Source organism: Bos grunniens, chromosome 8 (assembly GCF_055505025.1).
Source record: "Bos grunniens cultivar Pamir isolate PY7600 chromosome 8, Bosgru_T2T1.0, whole genome shotgun sequence".
NCBI lineage: Eukaryota > Metazoa > Chordata > Mammalia > Artiodactyla > Bovidae > Bos > Bos grunniens.
The window spans coordinates 72255872-72278453 of record NC_141172.1 but is presented as its reverse complement, the minus strand read 5'-3'; the positions used below and the strand labels follow the sequence as shown (position 1 = coordinate 72278453).

Here is a 22582-nt window from a genome sequence, read left to right as displayed (position 1 = left end):
GATCCTTGAGTGTCCCTTATATCTCAGCTGCTTTGTCTACCTTATCATCTCCCTAAGGCAGAGCCCCAACTCTTCTCAAAGGTCAAAGGGACAAATCATCCACACAGCACAGGAGATACAGAATTTTTAAAGCAAGTCCACAGAGCATCTAACCCTTGGAGCACTATATCCAGCAGCACTCCTTAGAAATTACATAGGTTAAGTAAATAAGAAGCTGTTATTGGCTATCAAATGCCATGATATACACAAGAGAAGTTAAAATTGCTATCAGATTTCAAGAAGGGACAGAGTAAAGCTGACTCTGAACTGTTCAGCTGATTTTATGAAAACTCTCTGACTGCTTGAGGAAAAAAATGGGGAAAGAGGAGTCTACATGGCAACAGATGGAAAGGCTAACAGGAAATCCTCCCTGCTCTTTGCCATCCTTCTTGAGCAAGGCACGGATATTTGCCTGCCAGTGTCCTTCCCCTGCTACCACAATCTCTCATTACACACATTATACAAAGAACAGTATTAGAGCTCTTTGCTGCACTGAAGGAATGAAACATAAGACCTTCAAATTTTACAGCCTCCATTAGAATACATTTGTAGGTTTTACCATATTTAAAAAACACCAGGTTTTTCATCCTGGTTCAAAGACAGACAAAGAAGCCTCATAAAAAGCTTTAGCTATCTAATAGTTCTACCTAGAACATCACGCAAAGAGCAGAATCCAGAAAGCCTAGGACCCCATCTCAGAAGACTGATGGTCCAGTCTCTTGAATTTAACAAAGGAGCCCAGGAGGACCCAATAGAAAACCCATTCTGGTGTCATTCTAGTCACCACGCCTACCATTCTGGGTGAGCTTCGTGGAACATATGAGGGTGGCAATCTGAAAGCTGTCCTTTGTGCTGTCTTTGGCTGGTGCAAAGTTGGCTGAGTTTTTAGATGCTTGGAGCTCCTTTTCTTCCATCTCCACCTTGGTTCCAGGCAAGGTCAGGTAGAATTTAGCATCTTCCATCTTCTTGTTGTCACCCTGCAAAGGAAGCATGTCAGGGACTCCAGAGAGTAGACAAAATCCCTTGGATGCAAATAAAATAATATTTATCGTGAGCACAGTGTATTTCTAGCATAAGAAAGTTTTTATAGTAGATCCCTTCTAACTCTGAGGTGTTATGATATTTTTCAAAAATCTGAGCCTAGAAATAATTTAAACATTGTATGAAAATGGAATAAGTAATGAAGCAGAAATCAGTATCCTAGTCTGTGTTATAAATACGTAAGTAAAGAGTAAGGATGGTTTTCCTGAATGTGTAAATTGTCACAGTTATACTTCACTGGGTCCCCTGAGAAGAAACAGCCAGCCATGGCTTCCAACACTAATTCTGAGCTCAGGAGCTATTAACAGAAATACACTTCAGGCAGCTTCATCTCAGAAAAGCTATCAACTGAAAAAATCCTCCTTGATGTTGTTGGACAAATGAGATCTTCTCAATATCTACTTTCGACTCTAAAATCTCAGTGGGAATGAGAGCTCTGCAGCACTCAGAAGGAAGAATAAGGACAAAACTGATACCGGAGGAAGAGGGGCCCCAGAGCACAGAAACGGTGCCTGGCTCATGCTGATATGAAAACCACATCCTACCACACCCACCACCACACCCACCACCTGCTAACCCAGCCCAACAGCGCAGTTATCAACACTCCACAAGGGGTGATGCAAAGAACAGAAAGCCAGAGAACAACCTCTGGCTGTTCACCTCCATGATGCCATTTGCAGAAGGAGGAGGGACCATCCTTTAAAAAAAAAAAATTTTTTTTTTCTTGGCCATGCTGAACAGCATGTGGGATCCAAGTTTCCCAACCAGGGATCGAACCCACGCCCCCTGCAGTGGAAGTGTGACTGGCTGTTCCCCACTGGACCATCAGGGAAGTCCCAGGACCATCATTTATTAGACTGAAGGGGATGGGAGTCCAGGAAGCTAGTGTGACCACAGTCCTCTGGGATTCGAGACTGGTAGGTGCGAACACATACAGCTCTAGAGAATATTCTGATAGTTATACACGAAGTCTAAAAGGAGTTTTCAGAATCATTTTCAGAGGGAGTAAGGAGGTCCTCAGCCTCTTTCTTTAGCACCACCTTATACACCACCAGATCGTGCCTCCCGTCCTGCAGAGTGGTGCCATTTATGTTCATCAGCTTCACAAAGGACACGCCAAAGGCTCGCTCTGATTTATCTCTGGCTGAAAAGACAAGAATATATGTCTGAGCAGGACAGAAGAATACCAGGAGTGATGGCTATGACAGCTGATGGCTCTGCAGTCAGGTGTTCGACCGCACACTCATCAATTAGTACAGTGAGCTCCAATAAGCCACATGGATTATCCATGTCACTGCCTCCCTGAAGGAAATAGTTCCTTAACTGAAATCTTCTGGTGCCCCCCACACATACCCTGCTCTTCCTATATTTATGAATGAATGACAACAGAATCCACTCAAACATCCAATCAGAACAATGAGTATCGACACTGACCCCACCTCCAGGCTAACCCCACATCCTAAGAGCCTCTGGACACCTCTTCTCTCCATTCCTGCTGTTCCCTCCTGAGTCCAGGCCACCCTCATCACTTCCCTGTATTCCCATAAGCTCTTCATAACAGGTCTCTCTGTCTTTAGCCCTTCAACCACCCAACATCTCTCCACTCTTTGGTATGAATTTCCAAAATCAAACCTAATCAGGTCAAATGCCATGCTTCCAAACCATTCCATGGGCTATCTCACTACTGCTGTTTTAAAACAGACTCAGTATGTATGTATGTACACTCTGTATATATGTATTTAGTTATATTTTGTTGCGCTGGGTCTTTGATGCTGTGCACAGGCTTTCTCTAGCTGTGCTGAGCAGGGACCACTCTATAGTTGTGTATGGGCTTCTCATTGCAGCAGCTTCTCTTATTTGGAGCATGGGCTCTAGAGCACACGCTGAGTAACTGTGGTGCATGGGCTTAGTTGCTCCTCAGCAAGTAGGATCTTCCCAGACCAGTGATGAAATCCATGACCCCAGCATTGGTAGGCAGATTCCCAGCCACTTGACCACCAGGGAAGTACCTCAGCAAGTATTTTATTTATTATATTTCAAGGTTTGTGGACAGCAAGGAGATCAAACCAGTCAATCCTAAAGGAAATCAATCCTGAATATTCACTGGAAGGACTGATGCCGAAGCTCCAATACTTTAGCCACCTGATGCGAAGAGCCTGCTCATTGGAAAAGACCCTGATGCTGGGAAAGACTGAGGGCAGGAAGAGAAGGGGCGACAGAGGATGAGATGGTTGGATGGCATCACCAACTCCATGGACATGAGCTTGAGCACACTCCGGGAGACAGTGAAGGACAGGGAAGCGTGGTGTGCTGCAGTCTGTGGGGTTGCAAAGAGTCAGACACAACTTAGCCATTGAACAATAACAAAGTTGTGATGCCATCTAAGGTTTCTGTTCCTCTCTTTTTCCAAGATGCCAATGTGCCAGGAAAAGGGGTTATGTGTTTCTTGTGGCATCTGGGAGGGAGAATCCAGCCTCTTGAGGAAGGAAAGGGCCTCCCTCCTGGTCTTCAGAGTTGGCCTCTGAGCTCACCATGTTCCCTACTCAGATGTCTATGGCTGGGGTGGCTCGTGGCCCCTTCTCCCCACAGGCACACCTCTAAGCTCTGCTAGGTCTCGTGTGTCTCCAGACTGGCTGAGCAGGTATCTGTTATGAAAAGATTATACTATAGTCCGTTCATATGTTCTCCTCTCAATGGCCACTTGGGCCGTGTCCAGTTTGGTTGGGGATACCATGACTAAAGCTGTTATAAATAGATAACCAAATCACCACCACCACCTATATACTTGCAATCCCCAATCATTTTGGCACCAGGGACTGGTTTCATGGAAGATAATTTCTCCACAACCAGGGGCAGGAGGAATGGTTTCAGGATGATTCAAATGCATTACATTTATTGTGCACTTTATTATTATTGCATCAGCTTTACCTCAGATCATCAGGCATTAGACTCCAGAAGGTAGGGACTCCTGACCTATACAACACTCTTTAATGGCTCCTCTACAAGATGGTCTGAAAAGAATCTTCACTTTTCATGACCCTGCTCCAGCCTGCCTGGAATCAGACTGCCAAGGTGTCAATCTGGGTTCTTACTAGCCCTGTGACCTTGGGCAAAGTGAAAGTAAAAGTCACTCAGTCATGTCCAACTCTTTGCAACCCCATGGACTTCTCCATGGAATAGCCAGGCCAGAATACTGGAGTAGGTAGCTGTTCCTTTCTCCAGGGGATTTTCTCAACCCAGGGATCGAACCCAGCTGAGCCACCAGGGAAGACCAAGAATACTGGAGTGCGTAGCCTATCCCTTTTCCAGCAGATCTTCCCAGGAATTAAATCAGGTTCACCTGCATTGCAAGGGGACTCTTTACCAGCTGAGCTACCAGGGAAGCCCAACCTTGGGCCTAACATCTCTGTGCCTCACTTTCCTTATGTACAGATGTGGATAAAAGTAGTATGGATCTTATCAGACTACTGTAGATACTAAACAAGACAGTGTATAAATATAAATACCACATGGTATTTGGTACAAACTAAGAACTTGAGAAATGCTCCTTCAGTATAATGTAGAACTGGACGAAATTGCTAATATTTGACTATTTGCTACTGACCTATAAAACTGGCACTTTAAGATGGCTCAATTTAATATTATAATTGCTCCCACTTCAGCAGCCCTTTCCTTTTTCAAACACATTTCTCCACCATCACCCTTCGCTGGGTTAACCTCTGCTATCTTCGAGGCTCAGACAGGATGTAGGAAATCTTAGGAGTTGTAGGAAATCCCCAGGCAGGGTTGGGTGCTAGGCTTACAACTCCACATTTGCTGTTGTAACACGTCACATTGATCTGACCTTCATTGTCTGTTTTCATAGTCATCTTTCTAACTAGATCACAGAGACTTTTCAGAGCAGCGCCTGAGTCCTGTCTGCTATTATCTATTGAGGGCCTGGCCTGCAGTCTGGTAGGCAGACGGCAGTCAAAAATTTCAGTTTGGAAGGAAGGACTGGACTTTCATGCAGTGCTGAATAAGAACAACACTTCCAGACACTTGTGATCAATCGGAAAATAAACAATATTCTCCTTTGTTTGTACTTTAGAAACGTCAACTCATGAACTATGATCTAAAATTTGAAATAGTTCTTTCATTAGAAAAAAATTGGGGAAACTAGAGATTAAAAACTTTTCTGGCTTCAGGATTTCTCAGCAATATGACAACATACACTGTGAATGCCTAAGAGGAAAATATAATACACAAGCATTTCCTATCTCTATCCAACTGTGAAACTCATTGTGTCAGAGAACATCTATTAGCATCTTAGAGAACCTTAGTACTCACAGAACACATTTTGGGGAAATTCTGATACAGAATGAACAACACAAATCCTGGAAACCTAGAAAAATTCATTAAAAAATATTTCCTTAGCACCAGTGAATCCTCAAAGATGCCAAATATCTTGTTCTACAGACACACAAAAGTGCTGTCAAGCAGGAGGTTTTTTTGATGAAAGATATTGTTTTGATGAAAGTATGTCACAGACCTCCTAATACTTACATTCCTGAGACGACCGGTGTCGGAAGGTAAACCTTATATGGCAGCGAGTAACTTCTTCTATAGCAATGGACACCTGTATAATAATTCAGAATTACGAGTTTATATTAATTCAGTCCTTGGCACGCAAAGCTCATTTTATAAAATGAGGCCCATTTTAGTATCTGGTCATAAGGAGTCATTGTGATAGAGTGAGATTTCGTGGAGGACTTCATTCAAGAGAGCTTTAGCTATTTCTCAAAACCAAGTAAAGCTCAAGAGATCATCTTTGCTATTTATCATAGATTCTGAAAGCGGAGATACTACAAATTTCTAGTGTCTTCTCAAGTATGAAGCAGGAGATGCTTCAGAGTGAAAACATCAGTACCTGTACCTTTCAGACTACAAGCTGTACGTGAATACAATAACATTTAGGGACTATAACAGAAGGAAAGGGCTTTCCTGGTGGCTCAGTGGTAAAGAATCTGCCTGCCAAGGCAGAAGACCCACGATCGATTCCGGGGTCGGGAAGGTTCCCACGAGAGGGAAATGGCAACCCATTCCAGTATTCTTGCCTGGAGAAACCCATGGACAGAGGACCCTGGCAGGCTACAGTCCATGAGGTCACAAAGAGTCAGACATGACTGAGCACATACACACACTAGAACAAAAAGATAAAATACTGGAGAAAAGGAAGCTTTTTCTTTTTGCTGCTTATATGTAGAGAAGAGACAGGGAAAACAGAGGCATGGGGCAATGTAGAGAGCAGAGAATTTGTGGCAAGAGTTTAATTATGGTGTGGTTATATAATGGACTATTGTGCAAATATCTATCAAATCTCAACATGAATCAGCCATAGGTATACATATATCCCCTCCCTTTTGAACCTCCCTCCCAGCTCCCTCCCCATCCCACCCCTCTAGGTTGATACAGAGCCCCTGTTTGAGTTTCCTGAGGCACACCGCAAATTCCCATTGGCCCTCTATTTTACATATGATAATGTAAGCTTCCATGTTACTCTTTCCATACATCTCATTCCGTCCTCCCCTCTCCCCATGTCCGTAAGTCTATTCTCTATGTCTGTTTCCCCACTGCTGCCCTGTAAGTAAGTTCTTCAGTACCATTCTTCTAGATTCCATATATATGTGTTAGAATACGATATTTATCTTTCTCTCTCTGACTCACTTCACTCTGTATAATAGGTTCTAGGTTCATCCACCTCATCAGAACTGATTCAAATGCGTTCCTTTTTATGGCTGAGTATTATTCTATTGTACCTATGTACCACAATTTCTTTTTTTTTTAATTTTATTTTTAAACTTTACATAATTGTATTAGTTTTGCCAAATATCAAAATGAATCCACCACAGGTATACATGTGTTCCTCATCCTGAACCCTCCTCCCTCCTCCCTCCCCATACCATCCCTCTGGGTCGTCCCAGTGCACTAGCCCCAAGCACCCAGTATCGTGCATCGAACCTGGACTGGCAACTCGTTTCTTACATGATATTTTACATGTTTCAATGTCATTCTCCCAAATCTTCCCACCCTCTCCCTCTCCCACAGAGTCCGTAAGACTATTCTATACATCAGTGTCTCTTTTGCTGTCTCGTACACCGGGTTATTGTTACCATCTTTCTAAATTCCATATATATGCGTTAGTATACTGTATTGGTGTTTTTTATCCATTCATCTCTTGACGGACATCTAGGTTGCTTCCATATTCTAGCTATTGTAAACAGTGCTGCAATGAACAAGGGATACACGTGTCTTTTTCAATTTTGGTTTCCTCAGAGTATATGCCTAGGAGTGGGATTGCTGGGTCGTATGGTGGTTTTATTCCTAGTTTAAACTTGCATGCACAGCATGATTCAAGACATATTAAGTATGTAAAATTGTGGAGGATGGTTCAGTTCAGTTGCTCAGTTGTGTCCAACTCTTTGCGACCCCATGGACTGCAGCACGCCAGCCTTCCCTGTCCATCACCGACTCCCGGAGTTTACTCAAGCTCATGTCCATGGAGTTGGTAATGCCACCAAACCATTCCATCCTCTGTCGTCCCCTTCTTCTCCCGCCTTCAATCATTCCCAGCATCAGGGTCTTTTCAAATGAGTCAGTTCTTCACATCAGGTGGCCAAAGTATTGGAGTTTCAGCTTTAGCATCAGTTCTTCCAATGAATATTCAGGACTGATTTCCTTTAGGATTGACTGGCTGGATCTCCTTGCAGTCCAAGGGACTCTCGAGTCTTCTCCAACACCACAATTCAAAAGCATCAGTTCTTCGACACTCAGCTTTCTTTATGTTCCAACTCTCACATTCATACATAACTACTGGAAAAACCATAGTTTTGACTAGACGGACCTTTGTTGGCAAAGTAATGTCTCTGCTTTTGCATATACTATCTTGGTTGGTGATAACTTTTCTTCCAAGGAGCAAGCGTCTTTTAATTTCATGGCTGGAGTCACCATCTGCAGTGATTTTGGAGCCCCCCAAAAAAGTCTTGCCACTGTTTCCCCATCTATTTCCAATGAAGAATGGCACCAGATGCCATGATATTAGTTTTCTGAAAGTTTAGTTTTAAACCAATTTTTTCACTCTCATCTTTCACATTCATCAAGAGGCTCTTTAGTTTTTCTTTGCTTTCTGCCATAAGGATGATGTCATCTGCATATCTCAGGTTATTGGTATTTCTCCCAGCAATCTTGATTCCAGCTTGTGCTTCATCCACCCCAGCATTTCTCATGATGTACTCTGTACATAAGTTAAATAAGCAGGGTGACAATATATAGCCTTGATGTACTCCTTTTCCTGTTTGGAACCAGTCTGTAGTTCCATGTCCAGTTCTAACTGTTGCTTCCTGACCTGCATACAGATTTCTCAAGAGGCAGATTAGGTGATCTGGTATTCCCATCTTGTTAAAAATTTTCCACAGTTTGCTATGATCCACACAGTCAAAGACTGTGGCGTAGTCAATAAAGCAGAAGTAAATGTTTTTCTGGAACTCTCTTGCTTTTTTGATGATCCAGCAGATGTTGGCAATTTGATCTCTGGCTCCTCTGCCTTTTCTAAATCCAGCTTGAACATCTGGAAGTTCACAGTTCACTGCCTGGCTTGGAGAATTTTGAGCATTACTTTGCTGGCATGTGAGATGAGTGCAATTGTGCAGTAGTTTGAACATCGTTTGGCATTGCCTTTCTTTGGGATTGGAATGAAAACTGATCTTTTCCAGTCCCATGGCCACTGCTGAGTTTTCCAAATTTGCTGGTATGTTGAGTGCAGCACTTCGACAGCATCATCTTTTAGCATTTGAAATAGCTCAACTGGAATTCCATCACCTCCACTAGCTTTGTTCACAGTGATGCTTCCTAAGGCCCACTTGACTTTGCATTCCAGGATGTCTGGCTCTAGGTGAGTGATCACATCATCGTGGTTCTTCTGTGTATTCTTGCCACCTCTTCTTAATATCTTCTGTTTCTGTTAGGTCCATACCATTTCTGTCCTTTATTGTGCCCATCTTTGTGCATTTATTATGCCTCCAACCATTGTGGAGGATGGTTACTTCTGAATTAAGATACAAGGGCAATTTATTTTTTAGTTATTTAGAGTTTTTAAGACTCTGACAATCAGAAAGTCAACGTGGATAAGCAACAAAGTTCCATTGTACAGCACAAGGACCTATATTCAGTATCCTGATCTCAGTCATAATGGAAAAGAATATTCAACAGAATATATATATATATATATGGATGAGCTTCTCGGGTGGCTCAGTGGTAAAGGATCCCCCTGCTAATGCAGGAGATGTGGTTCTATCGGGTCGGAAGGATATCCTGGAGACAGAAATGGCAACTCACTCCAGTATTGTTGCCTGGGAAATTCCATGGACAGAGAAGCCTGGCAGGCTACAGTCCATGGGGTAACAAAGAGTTAGATAGGACTTAGTGACTAAACAAAAACTAGAAATACATATAGATAATGGAATTACTTTGCTGTACAGCCAAAATTAACAAAGCACTGCAAATAAATTATACTTCAATTATAAAATAATAAAAAAAGAAAGAGCTAGTGGAGCCTAGGTTTCAGAAAAAGTGGGCTCTAGTGTAGACTCTGACAGAGAGCAGCTAGAGGAACATGGCTGCTTCACTTCTCTGAGTTCAGTTACCTCTTTAGAAAAAGGGCTACTGTTGGGGCTTCCCTTGTGGTCCAGTGGCTAAGACTCTGCCTTCCAATGCAGGTGGTACCCAAGTTGGATCCCTGGTGGGAGAACTAAGATCCCCCATGCTGCTCAGTGTGGTGAACGATTAACAAAAAGAAAAAGGGGTACTGTAACTCAGACCATTTCAGTTGCAGAGCTATTGCAAGGCTCACATGAGCTGACTGATCTCAAGAGCGCTTTGGAATCTGAAAACCACGTAATTAAATTGAAAAGAGGCCCAGCAAACTTGGTTAGAGGCCAAGAAGGAGAGAAATGTTAGGAAACTGCTCATGAAAGTGTGAAAATTTCCATTTGGTGCTGGACCATCTTGGCAGCCTCTTACATCATTACAACCACAAGTTTTTCTCCAAATTTCAACACGTTGACAAACTAGAACGTTATTTAAGATTTCTGAAGTTTCTGAAAGAGAAATGCTCTTCTAAAGAATTACGATGATCAGTTCATTTCTTATGGCACACCACAGGCAACCTGTGTAAAACTTCAGGATAAAGGAGGAAATCACTGGTGGGTAAAAGGGTCATTTGTGGAGATGTGTTTGGACCTACAGTCTGTCAAACAGTGAAGTAAGTCAGAAAGAGAAAAACAAATATAGTATATTAATGCATATATGTGGAATCTAGAAAAATGATACAGATGAACCTACTTCAGGGCAAGAATAGACACACAGACGTAGGGAACAGATGTGTGGACAAAGGGGGTGGGATGAATCAGGAGACTGAGATTGACATATATACACTACCACGTGTAAAACAGAGAGCTAGTGGGAAGCTGCTGTATGGCATAAGGAGCTCAGCTCAATGCTCTGTGATGACCTAGAGGGGTGGGATAGGGGAGTGGGGTGGGAAGAAGGGTCAAGGGCGGGGGTATATGTATACATATAGCTGACTCACTTCACTGTGCAGCAGAAACTAACACAACATTGTAAAGCAACTATATCCTAATTTTAAAAAAGAAAGGAATCTAAAAGAGGTTTCATGTATGACAGAAGTTACTGATAGCACATTCTCACCTTGACGGTCTCATACCAACAGGGCTGCTTGACTTGATAATACACCACTGATTTGTACTCAGAAATGCCTTCATATCCAGCACCAGGATGAATCGCTTTCTTTGGATGGAAAGAAAAAATTAGGAGGTGATAATATTATCTAGACAGTCAGGGTACTCCACATGGCTAGCGCACGTCTTACATTGGCATCCATAAGCTGATTACCTCTGGGGTGAAGAGTGAGATGACTTTCTAAGAAGATGTGCTACATGTATACAATGGAAGACTACTCATCCATAAAAAGGAATGAAATAATGCCATTTGCATCAACATGGATGAACCAGAGATTGTCATACTAAGTGGTGAAGTGAGTCAGACAGAGAAAGACAAATATGAAATCACTCATATGTGGAATCTAAAGTATGACAGACATGAACTTATTTACAAAATGCAAACAGACTCATGGACATAGAAAACAAACTCCTGGTTTCCAAAGGGGAAGGTTGAGGAGTGGGAATAATTAGGAACTTGAGATGAAAAGATACGCACTATTCTATATAAAATAGGTAACAAGGACCTACTGTACAGCACAGGGAACTATATGGAATATGTTGTAAAAACCTACATGTTAAAAGAATCTAAAAAAGAATATACATAGATGATCGATAGATAATGCTGTACAGATAGACACTTGGCTGTATACCTGAAACAAACACAACACTGTAAAGCAACCATATGTCAATAAAAGAAATTAATTTAAAATGACTGAGTTTTGGGCTTCCCCAGTGGCTCATTGGTAAAGAATCTGCCTGCCAATGCAGGAGACACAGGTTTGATCCCTGATCTGGGAGGATCCCAAAGCAACTAAGCCCAGGCACCGCAACTCTTAAGTCTGTGCTCTAGAGTCTGCAAGCCGCAGTTACTAAGCCCATGTGCTACAACTACTAAAGCCCGCATGCCCTAGAGCCTGTGCTCCGCAACGTGAGAAGTCACTGCAATGAGAAGCCTGCACACCCCAACTAGAGAGTAGCCCCCAAACACCACAAACTAGAGAAAAGCCCAGCAAAGCCAAAAATAAATTAATTAAATTATATATTAAAAAAAAAAAGAGTGAGTGAGTTTCTAGCACTTTGAGGGTCCAAGTATCTTGATGCGTAGTTGCTAAGGCAGCCAGTACCAGCTTAACATTCCTCTTTGCTGAAACTTTTATTCTCTCTTCCATTCCAACCATATACTGTCCTTCCTTCCTTTCTTCTTTCCTCTTTCAGCGAATGGAGGTCTAATGAGGGTGACCCAGAGCTAAGCACACTGCATATGTAAAGCCGAGTGAGGTCCTGTCTACACTCTTGTTTTAAGGACTTGGTACATAGGTGTGGTGTGTCCACTAGAACTTAGGGTTGTGGCTCTTCCTAGAAAGGAACCACTTAGAGCAGTAGAGTCAGGCCTCCGTGGGGGTACTTCCAAGCTAGTTAGCAAAGCCACGATGTGTACTTGAACTCTTGGGGCGAAAGGGCTCTCCTAACAGCACAAAGAAATCATTCCCAATTGTGGCCCACGGCATTCTGCTTCTCCCTCTATGCAGAGGACAACTTGTCTTTAAACAACTGATTCCTTCAAAGACAAGCACATCCCCAGGAAGTGGTGGATGGTGTACTCTGCTGTGCCCTCACCACGATGCACTCAGTGAATGGAGTGGACTCCCCAGCAGGTAACTATGGCTCACACAAGAGGAGCCAGAGGTCACTTGGGCAGTAAAAGCCTGCCGTGACCACCCCTTGCCTATCCTCCTCCATGACGTCAGAATCAAGACTTAACTTCTGTTGGAGGAACAATGGACCGGAAGTCAGGACACCTGTGTCTGTTTCCTGCATCACCTCTGGGTCCTGTGCTTCCCTGAGAGAACACCTTATCCTCTCTGGGCTGCAGTTTGATGATCTCTAAAACTAAAAAGCATGGTAGTTGACCTCGAACCAAGAGCCCTTCCAGTGTAACAGCTCTAAGCAGTGCACCTCCACTGGTTCAGCTCACCCAGGTGGAGGACCTGTACCCTCCAGATCGAAAGGAGGACCTTATCAGATTGAAAGTGTCTAAATTACTTGAAAATGATTAAGAATCTCTACATCAGGGGCTTCCCTGGTAGCTCGGTGGTAAAGAATCCGCCTGCCAACGTAGGAGACGTGATTTGATCCCTGATCTGGGAAGATCCCATATGCCTTGGCACAAACTAAGCCCATGCACCACAACTATTAGGCCCAGGAGCTGCAACTGCTGAGTCCATGTGCCTCAACTGCTCTACCCAAGAGCCTGTGCTCTGCAAAGGGAAGCCACTGCAATGAGGAGCCTGCACACTGCAAGAAAGGGTAGCCCCACTCACTGCAACTAGAGAAAGCCTGTGTGCAGCAATGAAGACCCAGTGCAGCCGAAAATAAATCAATAAAAAGGAGAGAGAGGGAATCGCTACATTAGAAATGTACACCTGAAATCCTGGTGGCTTGAGGTCTTTCTCAGCACAGGAGAAATAATAAAATTAAGAATCTATGTGAATTTATTAATAAAACTGGTAACTGCTATTCACAAATTTAATGGGCTTCCTACATTTTTCTTGTGAAACACCAAATCCACTCTACAGTGAAGAACAATTAACGTCAGGCCTGAAGTCCTGTAAAGGAGTGTGTGATGGCAGTGGGACTACCGGGAACATACTAACCTCCAGGAGCCTGCCCTCCTCGTCATGTACAGACATGGTCACCTCCACGTTCTTTGGTGTCTTCTTTTTCCCCTTGTCAAACTCCCCATGGATCAGGGTGACATAAATATCATTCCGAACATCTCCTGCAATACAACAATCCATCCTGTGAGTGGTGCTACCTGGAGTCATTTTTAAATTTCAGAGTGCAATAAGATGTAAATTATATGTAAAATATAAAATGCTCTGACTTTGTAATAAATTATTTACATAGGAGTTTTTACACGTATTGTTCCCAATAGCTTACCTCATTTTACCTCTCCATACATAGCACAGTGTCTCTGAAGTACAGTTTAGTGCTATTTGTTGTACATGTGAAACTTATATAATATAGTACATCAACTATACCACAAAAAAACATGTGAGCAATGATTTATCCATAAGGATATTCATTGTGGTATTGTTTGTTAATGTGAAAACTTTGACACATCTTCAGTTTCCAACCATAGAAACGGTTGAGTAAATTAAGGTACAGTGAAATGAAATAATATTCATTTACTCCTTTAAAAAACAGACTGAACACAGACTCTGTTATGAAGCATTGTGCTAGGTGTTTGGGAGACAACGGTCAGCCATACACCCACAGCCTTGCTCTCAAGCAGCTTATAGTCTGCTGGGTGAGAGAAGCATTCTCAGACCATCATCTGATGAGATGCATCATTATAAAGTCAGGATCAATGGAGGGTGTGGGAATTTACCCTTTGGGCTGATACTGGAGGAATGAGAGTAGGAGGGAGAGTACATAGCATGTGCAAAGGCCCAGAGGTAGCAGACATATCAATGATGCTTTCAAGTGAAGGAAATCTGGTATGAGATGAGGTTATGGAAACAGACATAAGTCTGCCTGAGGCCAACAGAAGAATTTGTATCTTCATCCTAAATATAAACAGAAGTCACTGACATGTTTTCAGAAAGGAACGAGTGTGACGATATCAGAAAGGCATTTATAACAGACCATTCATGCTACCGTGTGGAGAATGAGATAGAAAGAACAGAACAGGGAAACCAGTTAGGAAGACATGGCAGTTGTCCAGGGAACTGAAGTCAGTAGCTACAATTTAGGGAGCTGCAGCTGGATAAAGAAGGGGGTGGAGTTGAGAGGCTTTCAAAGGGAAAACTGGTGGATCTTCTCCCTCAATCCTGTGTGAGGTGAAGGAAAGGAGGTGTCAAGGGTGATTTCCAGGTTTCTTGTCTATGCAAGTGGATGGATGAGGGGCTGTTCTCTGAGATAAAAACACAATAAAAGAGTCAGGCCCAGATGCTTAGGATGGCAAGTTCCAGGTGCAGATTTTGAGTTAAGAAATAAACAAAGAGAAAGAATGATCCAATTGAGGGTGGGAAGAGAAGGTCCTCTTCCCACCTCTGATTAAAGGAAGGGTCTTAGAACTAGAGATTCGGATTTATAGGCAACTAACACAGAGAAGCAAAATGAATGGATGAGGACTCCCCTGGTAGTGCAGAGCTCCCGATGCACATGATCCGGTTCAATCACTGGTCCCACATGCCACAACTGAGTCCACATGCTGCCGCTAAGACCCAGCACAGCTAAGTAAAGAAATACGAAAACAGAGAGTGGATGAGATCACCTAGGGAGAGGACAGCGTGCAGAAGGAAAGAAAGGGGACCTGTTAAAGACTGAACTGTGTCCCCCTCCCTCAAATTCACATGTTAAAGAGGTGACTAATGTAAAAGGCGGTCATATGTTGAGCCCTAATCCAATATAACTGATACCTTTATAAGACTAGGACACAGATAACACACAGACCAAGGGGTGACAGTATGAGGATACAGTAAGGAGGCGGCAACCGGTAAACAAGAAGAGGATTCCGAAGAAACAAGCCTACAGATATTTTGATTTTTGACTTCCAGCCTCCAGAACTATAAGAAACTATACTTTCATTTTTTATACTTTATTGTTTGGCTACACTGCATGGCATATGGGATCTTAGTTTCCTAAGCAGGGATCAAATCCTCACCTGCTGTATTGTATTTACCACTGGACCTCCAAGGAAATCCCAAATACTGCTATTGTTCAAGCCACACAGCCTGTGGTTCTTTGTCATGCAGTGCAAGCAAACCAAGAGAGGGCATAAGGACCAAATACTGAGGAACTTAAAGGTGAGGTCGAAGATAATAAGTTGGCAAAGGAATCCTGGGAGAGATGCCAGGGGCAGGAAACAAAGAGAAGAGTGTGGCATCACCAACAATGTGTGGTAACATTCCAAAAGAGGGAGTGAGCAACTGTGTCATATGCTAGCCAGAGACTATCATCAGGCTAAGAATATCCACTGGACTTAGAGACACTGTAATCTTTAGTGAGTAGTGACAGCCATTCTGGACAGAGAGAGACTGACAGGTGAGGAAACAGAGAACATATAATTGCTTCCACGAATTTAGCTACGAGGGAAAGTGCAGTAGAGGGAAGAATTAAAGACGACTCTGGAGCCTGTTCAAATGGTGACAAAAAGGACACCAGTGAGGGATGTTGGCCCAGATCTATGTTTCTCAAACCCGGCCAATTACCAGAATCCCCAGGAGAACCTAATAAAGGTCCATACAGTCAAAACTATGATGTTTCCAGTAGTCATGTATGGATATAAGAGGTGAGCCATAAAGTAGGCTGAGTGCTGAAGAACTGATGCTTTCAAATTGTGGTGCTGGAGAAGACTCTTGAGAGTCCCCTGGACAGCAAGGAGATCAGACCAGTCAATCCTAAAGGAAATCAACCTTGAATATTCATTGGAAGGACTGATGCTGAAGCTCCAATATTTTGGCCACCTGATGCAAAGAGACAACTCATTGGAAAAGACCCTGATGCTGAGAAAGACTGAGGGCAGAGAAGGGGGCGACAGAGGATGAGATGGCATCACTGACTCAATGGACTTGAGTCTGAGCAAACTCCAGGAGATAGTGAAGGACAGAGAAGCCTGATGTGCTGCAATCCACGGGATGGCAAAGACTCAGACAAGACAGCAACTAAACAACAACCTGGAGAACCCGGGTCTTACAAACTGAGTCAGAGTCTGGGAAAGTCTGGGAATCTGTATTTTAATATTACCCAGGTAATCCTGACTGGCTGAACCAATGACTTACATTTGAGAACCATCATTCTGGATGATTTTTAAAGCCTATTATAGCCCTGGCAGTTCATGAACTAATACTATTAAGTAGAAGGACTCTTTCCAGACAGATTTCAAAGGTAAATTCACTTTGCCCAAAGAAAAAAACTCGTCTATTACATTTTTTTTTTAGGTTTCGGTCTTGCTGAAGCAGTAAAACGGCCATCAGTTACAGGAAGAATACCAATACTTATTTTTATAAACAGCAAGAAAACAAACATTTTCCAAGAATGTTGATGAAAATGTATTAGGGTGAAACAGCTCTGTAAAGGATAAAGCAGATGAAAACTACTATTCGTGAGCAAAGAAGATGATCTCCATTTTAGAACTCTTTCATTTCTTCATTCCACAAATATTCTTTTAATACTCACTATGTATACAAATGCATGAGGCCATCAAATTATTTTGTGTGTGCATGCTCAGTCTCAGTCGTGTTCAACTATTAGCGAACCAATGGACTGTAGCCCACAAGGCTCCTCTGTCCATGGGATTTCCCAGGCAAGAATACTGGAGAGAGTTGACATTTCCTCCTCCAGGGGATCTTCCCCACCCAGGGATTGAACTGCGACTCCTGCATTGGCAGGCAGATTCTTTCCACTGAGCCACCAGGGAAGCCCATCAAATTATTATTGCTCCTTAATTTCACCAAGGAGGAACAAGAGCTTCAATTAGTTTAAAAGATTCTGGGGACTTCCTTTGCGGTCCCGTGGTTAAGAATCTGTGCTTCTATTGCAGGGGGCACAGGTTCAATCCCTGCTCAGAAAACTAAGATCCCACATGCTCTGCAGGGCAGCTAAATTAAATAAACAAATAAAAATTTTAAAAACCTGAATTTTTATGCACTAGATAACAGTTTGGCTTTCAAGAATTTTTCTAACATGCCAAAGATTGTTTATTCATACTTTTTTCTAATGAACATACAACATATTTGTGCTTTAATATTTATAATATATATTTTATATAATCAGATCAGATCAGATCAGTCGCTCAGTCGTGTCTGACTCTTTGCGACCCCATGAATCACAGCATGCCAGGCCTCCCTGTCCATCACCAACTCCCGGAGTTCACTGAGACTCATGTCCATCGGGTCAGTAATGCCATCCAGCCATCTCATCCTCTGTCGTCCCCTTCTCCTCCTGCCCCCAATCCCTCCCAGCATCAGAGTCTTTTCCAATGAGTCAACTCTTCCCATGAGGGGGCCAAAGTACTGGAGTTTCAGCTTTAGCATCATTCCTTTCAAAGAAATCCCAAGGCTGATCTCTTTCAGAATGGACTGGTTGGATCTCCTTGCAGTCCAAGGGACTCTCAAGAGTCTTCTCCAACACCACAGTTCAAAAGCATCAATTCTTCGGCGCTCAGCTTTCTTCACAGTCCAACTCTCACATTCATACATGACCACAGGAAAAACCATAGCCTTCACTAGACGGACCTTTGTTGGCAAAGTAATGTCTCTGCTTTTGAATATGCTATCGAGGCTGGTCATAACTTTCCTTCCAACGAGTTAAGCGTCTTTTAATTTCATGGCTGCAGTCACCATCTGTAGTGATTTTGGAGCCCAGAAAAATAAAGTCTGACACTGTTTCCCCATCTGTTTCCCATGAAGTGATGGGACCTGATGCCATGATCTTCGTTTTCTGAATGTTGAGCTTTAAGCCAACTTTTTCACTCTCCACTTTCACTTTCATCAAGAGGCTCTTTAGTTCCCTCTTCACTTTCTGCCATAAGGGTGGTGTCATCTGCATATCTGAGGTTATTGATATTTCCCCCGGCAATCTTGATTCCAGCTTGTGTTTCTTCCAGTCCAGCGTTTCTCATGATGTACTCTGCATATAAGTTAAATAAACAGGGTGACAATATACAGCCTTGACGAACTCCTTTTCCTATTTGGAACCAGCCTGTTGTTCCATGTCCAGTACTAACTGTTGCTTCCTGACTTGCATACAAATTTCTCAAGAGGCCAGGTCAGGTGGTCTGGTATTCCCATCTCTTTCAGAATTTTCCACAGTTTATTGTGATCCACACAGTTAAAGGCTTTGGCATAGTCAATAAAGCAGAAATAGATGCTTTTCTGGACCTCTCTTGCTTTTTCGATGATCCAGTGGATGTTGGCAATTTGATCTCTGGTTCCTCTGCCTTTTCTAAAACCAGCTTGAACATCAGGAAGTTCATGGTTCAAGTATTGCTGAAGCCTGGCTTGGAGAATTTTGAGCATGACGTTACCAGCGTGTGAGATGAGTGCAATTGTGTGGTAGTTTGAGCATTCTTTGGCATTGCCTTTCTTTGGGATTGGAATGAAAACTGACCTTTTCCAGTCCTGTGGCCACTGCTGAGTTTTCCAGATTTGCTGGCATATTGAGTGCAGCACTTTGACAGCATCATCTTTCAGGATTTGGAATAGCTCAACTGGAATTCCATCACCTCCACTAGCTTTGTTCGTAGTGATGCTTTCTAAGGCCCACTTGACTTCACATTCCAGGATGTCTGGCTCTAGGTCAGTGATCACATCATCGTGATTATCTGGGTCGTAAAGATCTTTTTTGTACAGTTCTTCTGTGTATTCTTGCCATCTCTTCTTAATACCTTCTGCTTCTATTAGGTCCATACCATTTCTGTCCTTTATCGAGCCCATCTTTGCATGAAATGTTCCTTTGGTATCTCTGATTTTCTTGAAGAGATCCCTGTCTTTCCCATTCTGTTGTTTTCCTCTATTTCTTTGCATTGATCGCTGAAGAAGGGTTTCTTATCTCTTCTTGCTATTCTTTGGAACTCTGCGTTCAGATGTTTATATCTTTCCTTTTCTCCTTTGCTTTTCGCTTCTCTTCTTTTCACAGCTATTTGTAAGGCCTCCCCAGACAGCCATTTTGCTTTTTTGCATTTCTTTTCCATGGGGATGGTCTTGATCCCTGTCTCCTGTACAATGTCACGAACCTCATTCCATAGTTCATCAGGCACTCTATCTATCAGAGCTAGGCCCTTAAATCTATTTCTCACTTCCACTGTATAATCATAAGGGATTTGATTTAGGTCATATAATACATATATATAAAGTTCCTCAAGGGGATGATGTTCTTTTATCACTACAATGATCAAGAAAGTAAATGGGTCAAATTAATGAATTCTCAAGAATACATATGCAGATCACTATCACGTGGTGGCAAGAAAGATGAAACTACAGTAGGAAACTGCAAAACGTTTATATTCCTATCACCACGAGTAAGGGGAAAGCCAGGAACACAGCTGGAGCTAAAGCCAACGGAACAGAAGGTCCAGCTGAGTCTGAGCTGAGCGGGCACCTTGCTGAAGTTTCCTGTCAAGGAGCCCACAGTGTTGGTGATGTCATCATGAGAATAGGCACCTGCAGATGAATCAAGTAATTCTCAGGGCAGAGATACTGCTATTTAGTGCTACTTAATGGGTGGTCTAGGAAGTATTTCAGAAGGACTTGTGCAGAACACAAAGGAAGAGAAAGCAAAGAGAAAATTTTGAGTTACTTTTAAAAGCGCTCTCTTGGGCTTGCATACTGGGTAGTTTTCTAAGAAACTGCAACTTGTAAACGATGAAATTTGATCCATGTTGCCTCAAGGGTCCCATTAGAGCAATCCAATGGTCACTGCAGCACTATTTACAATAGCCAGGACATAGAAACAACCTAAATGTCCATCAACGGAGGAATGGATAAAGAAGATATGGTACGTACATAAAATGGAATATTACTCAGCCATAAAAAGGAAAAAAAAAAGGGTCATCTGTTGAGACATGGATGGACCCAGGGACTGTCATATAGAGTGAAGTAAATCAGAAAGACAAAAATCATATTCATACATATATGTGGAATTGGAAAAAACTGTTATATATAATCCTATTTATAAAGCAGAAATAGACACAGAGACATAGAGAACAAATGTATGGACACCCAGAGGGGGAAGAGGTTGGGATGAACTGAGAGATGGGCACTGACGTATATACACTATCTGTGCATATGTGCCTTAAGTTGCTCAGTCATGTCCGACTCTTTGCGATCCCATGAACTGTAGCCCACTATACTCCTCTGGGAGAAGGCAATGGCACCCCACTCCAGTACCCTTGCCTGGAAAATCCCATGGACGGAGGAGCCTGGAAGGCTGCGGTCCACGGGGTCGCTGAGGGTCAGACACAACTGAGCAACTTCACTTTCACTTTTCACTTTCATGCATTGGAGAAGGAAATGGCAACACACTCCAGTGTTCTTCCCTGGAGAATCCCAGGGATGGGGGAGCCTGGTGGGCTGCCATCTAAGGGGTCGCACAGAGTTGGACACGACTGAAGCGACTCAGCGGTAGCAGCATACTCCTCTGTTCATGGAATTCTCTAGGCAAACATTATCCATACAGTGTGTAACAGATAACTAACAAGAACCTACGTATAGCACAGGAATCTCTACTCATTGCTCTGTGGTGATCTAAATGGGAAGGAAATCCAAAAAAGAGTGGATATATGTATAGGTATAGCTGATTCACTTTGCTGTACAGTGGAAATTAACACAACATTGTAAAGCAACTACACTTGAATAAAAAAACTTTTTTAAAGTGATGGCTATGTGGAAGAAAAGTCCTAGAGGATGCATAACAGGTGAATCAAGCAAAGCATTTACCTGGAAGGATTATCTCAGGAAAGCCCATCTTCCGTGCGATAGCTGTGGATCGATCAACCAAGTGTGAAAAATTTTTCTGAACTTGCGTGAGGTCTCCTGGCAATAGCTTCAAGGACACCCAAAGTCCTTTAAAGAAAAAAAAGACAAAATTTTAGCTCTTTGTTATGATCTATATAATAAATGCACACTCGAATGTTAAGAAAAATATATGCCTGGTATTAATACACAGATACATTACTGTAAATACATCAATTCTCCCCCAGTTAACTTAGAATTTTAATGACACTCCCAACAAAAGCATAGCAGGATTTCTTTGAGAATTTGACAGAGAGGTAAAACAGATGTTTGCTCTGGAGGGTGGGGGGAAGATGGTCCCTATCAGATACCAAAATACTATGAAGTTATAATAATGAGTGATATTAGTAGTAAAGATATCCAAATCAATGAAAACAATGAAATCAAGTACTATTATATACAGCTATTAAGCATACAGCAAAAGAGACATAACAAATCATGAAACAATGGATCAATTCCATAAATGTACTGGAATATTCTATTCTACTCAGAGCAGAATCAATCTAACCTCTCACCACACATTTTCATTAAAATAAATTCCTAATGTAAAAGATAATGGAAAAACAGACCAGAAATTTAAAAAGTAAGTGTACAGCTTTCTAAACCATTTTTCTACATATTGAAACAAATGAAGAAATCACAAAAGCAAAATAATTATCTATGCAAGCTGAAATTTTGATATTCATAAAAACACAAAAGGTATACTTCATATACCATACACTACATACAACTATAAAAGGCATGGCGAAATACTTCCAAGAAATTATGAGTTTATACTCACTAGATGGAAAATATTCAGATTACAAATAAACAAAACACGAATACACAATTCACCAGGAAATACAAGAAGTTTATAAATACTTGGCTAGCCAGAAACTAAAAAGTATGCATCCTAAGTAGATGACTACGACCTTTAGTATACAAAGAGTTTATAAAAACTGAGAATGAAAACTTTAGAAAATTATAAATACATATGAGTGCCAGATAATTTCAAGTCATTTTTTTTTAATGCAACAGAGTTATAGAAGTCAACTTTTCATCCCTCAAACAGGTAAAGAATTTTAAACATCAGTTTGCCAAGCAGGCAGATAGTAATTAGTGCCCATCTATAGAAAGCATTCTGGTAACATGTGCGTCTCCAGTCATAAGCTTATTCCCATCGTCTAATCCAGAAATCCTACTTCCGGGAATTTTCTGGGGGAGATAGTC

General features: G+C 42.2%; 1 protein-coding gene across 4 annotated transcripts in view; it reads right to left on the bottom strand.

Annotated features, from left to right (window-relative positions):
- The window catches only part of DOCK5 (dedicator of cytokinesis 5), a 280689-nt gene that overhangs the window by 97272 nt on the left and 160835 nt on the right, over window positions 1-22582 (bottom strand). For 3 of the 4 annotated variants that reach the window (XR_015170066.1, XM_086416473.1, XM_086416475.1), the window contains 6 exons: window positions 21299-21424; window positions 13511-13635; window positions 10825-10923; window positions 5626-5698; window positions 2121-2224; window positions 833-1016 (listed from right to left, as the gene is read on the bottom strand). Coding sequence is in view for 2 of the 4 variants with exons in the window: in XM_086416473.1 (XP_086272599.1) it covers window positions 833-1016; window positions 2121-2224; window positions 5626-5698; window positions 10825-10923; window positions 13511-13635; window positions 21299-21424 (711 nt within the window). In the remaining 2 variants the exon portion in view is untranslated. Of the gene's footprint in view, window positions 1-832; window positions 1017-2120; window positions 2225-5625; window positions 5699-10824; window positions 10924-13510; window positions 13636-21298; window positions 21425-22582 lie in introns of those variants that run through there. The other variant, XM_086416474.1, reaches the window with a different exon arrangement.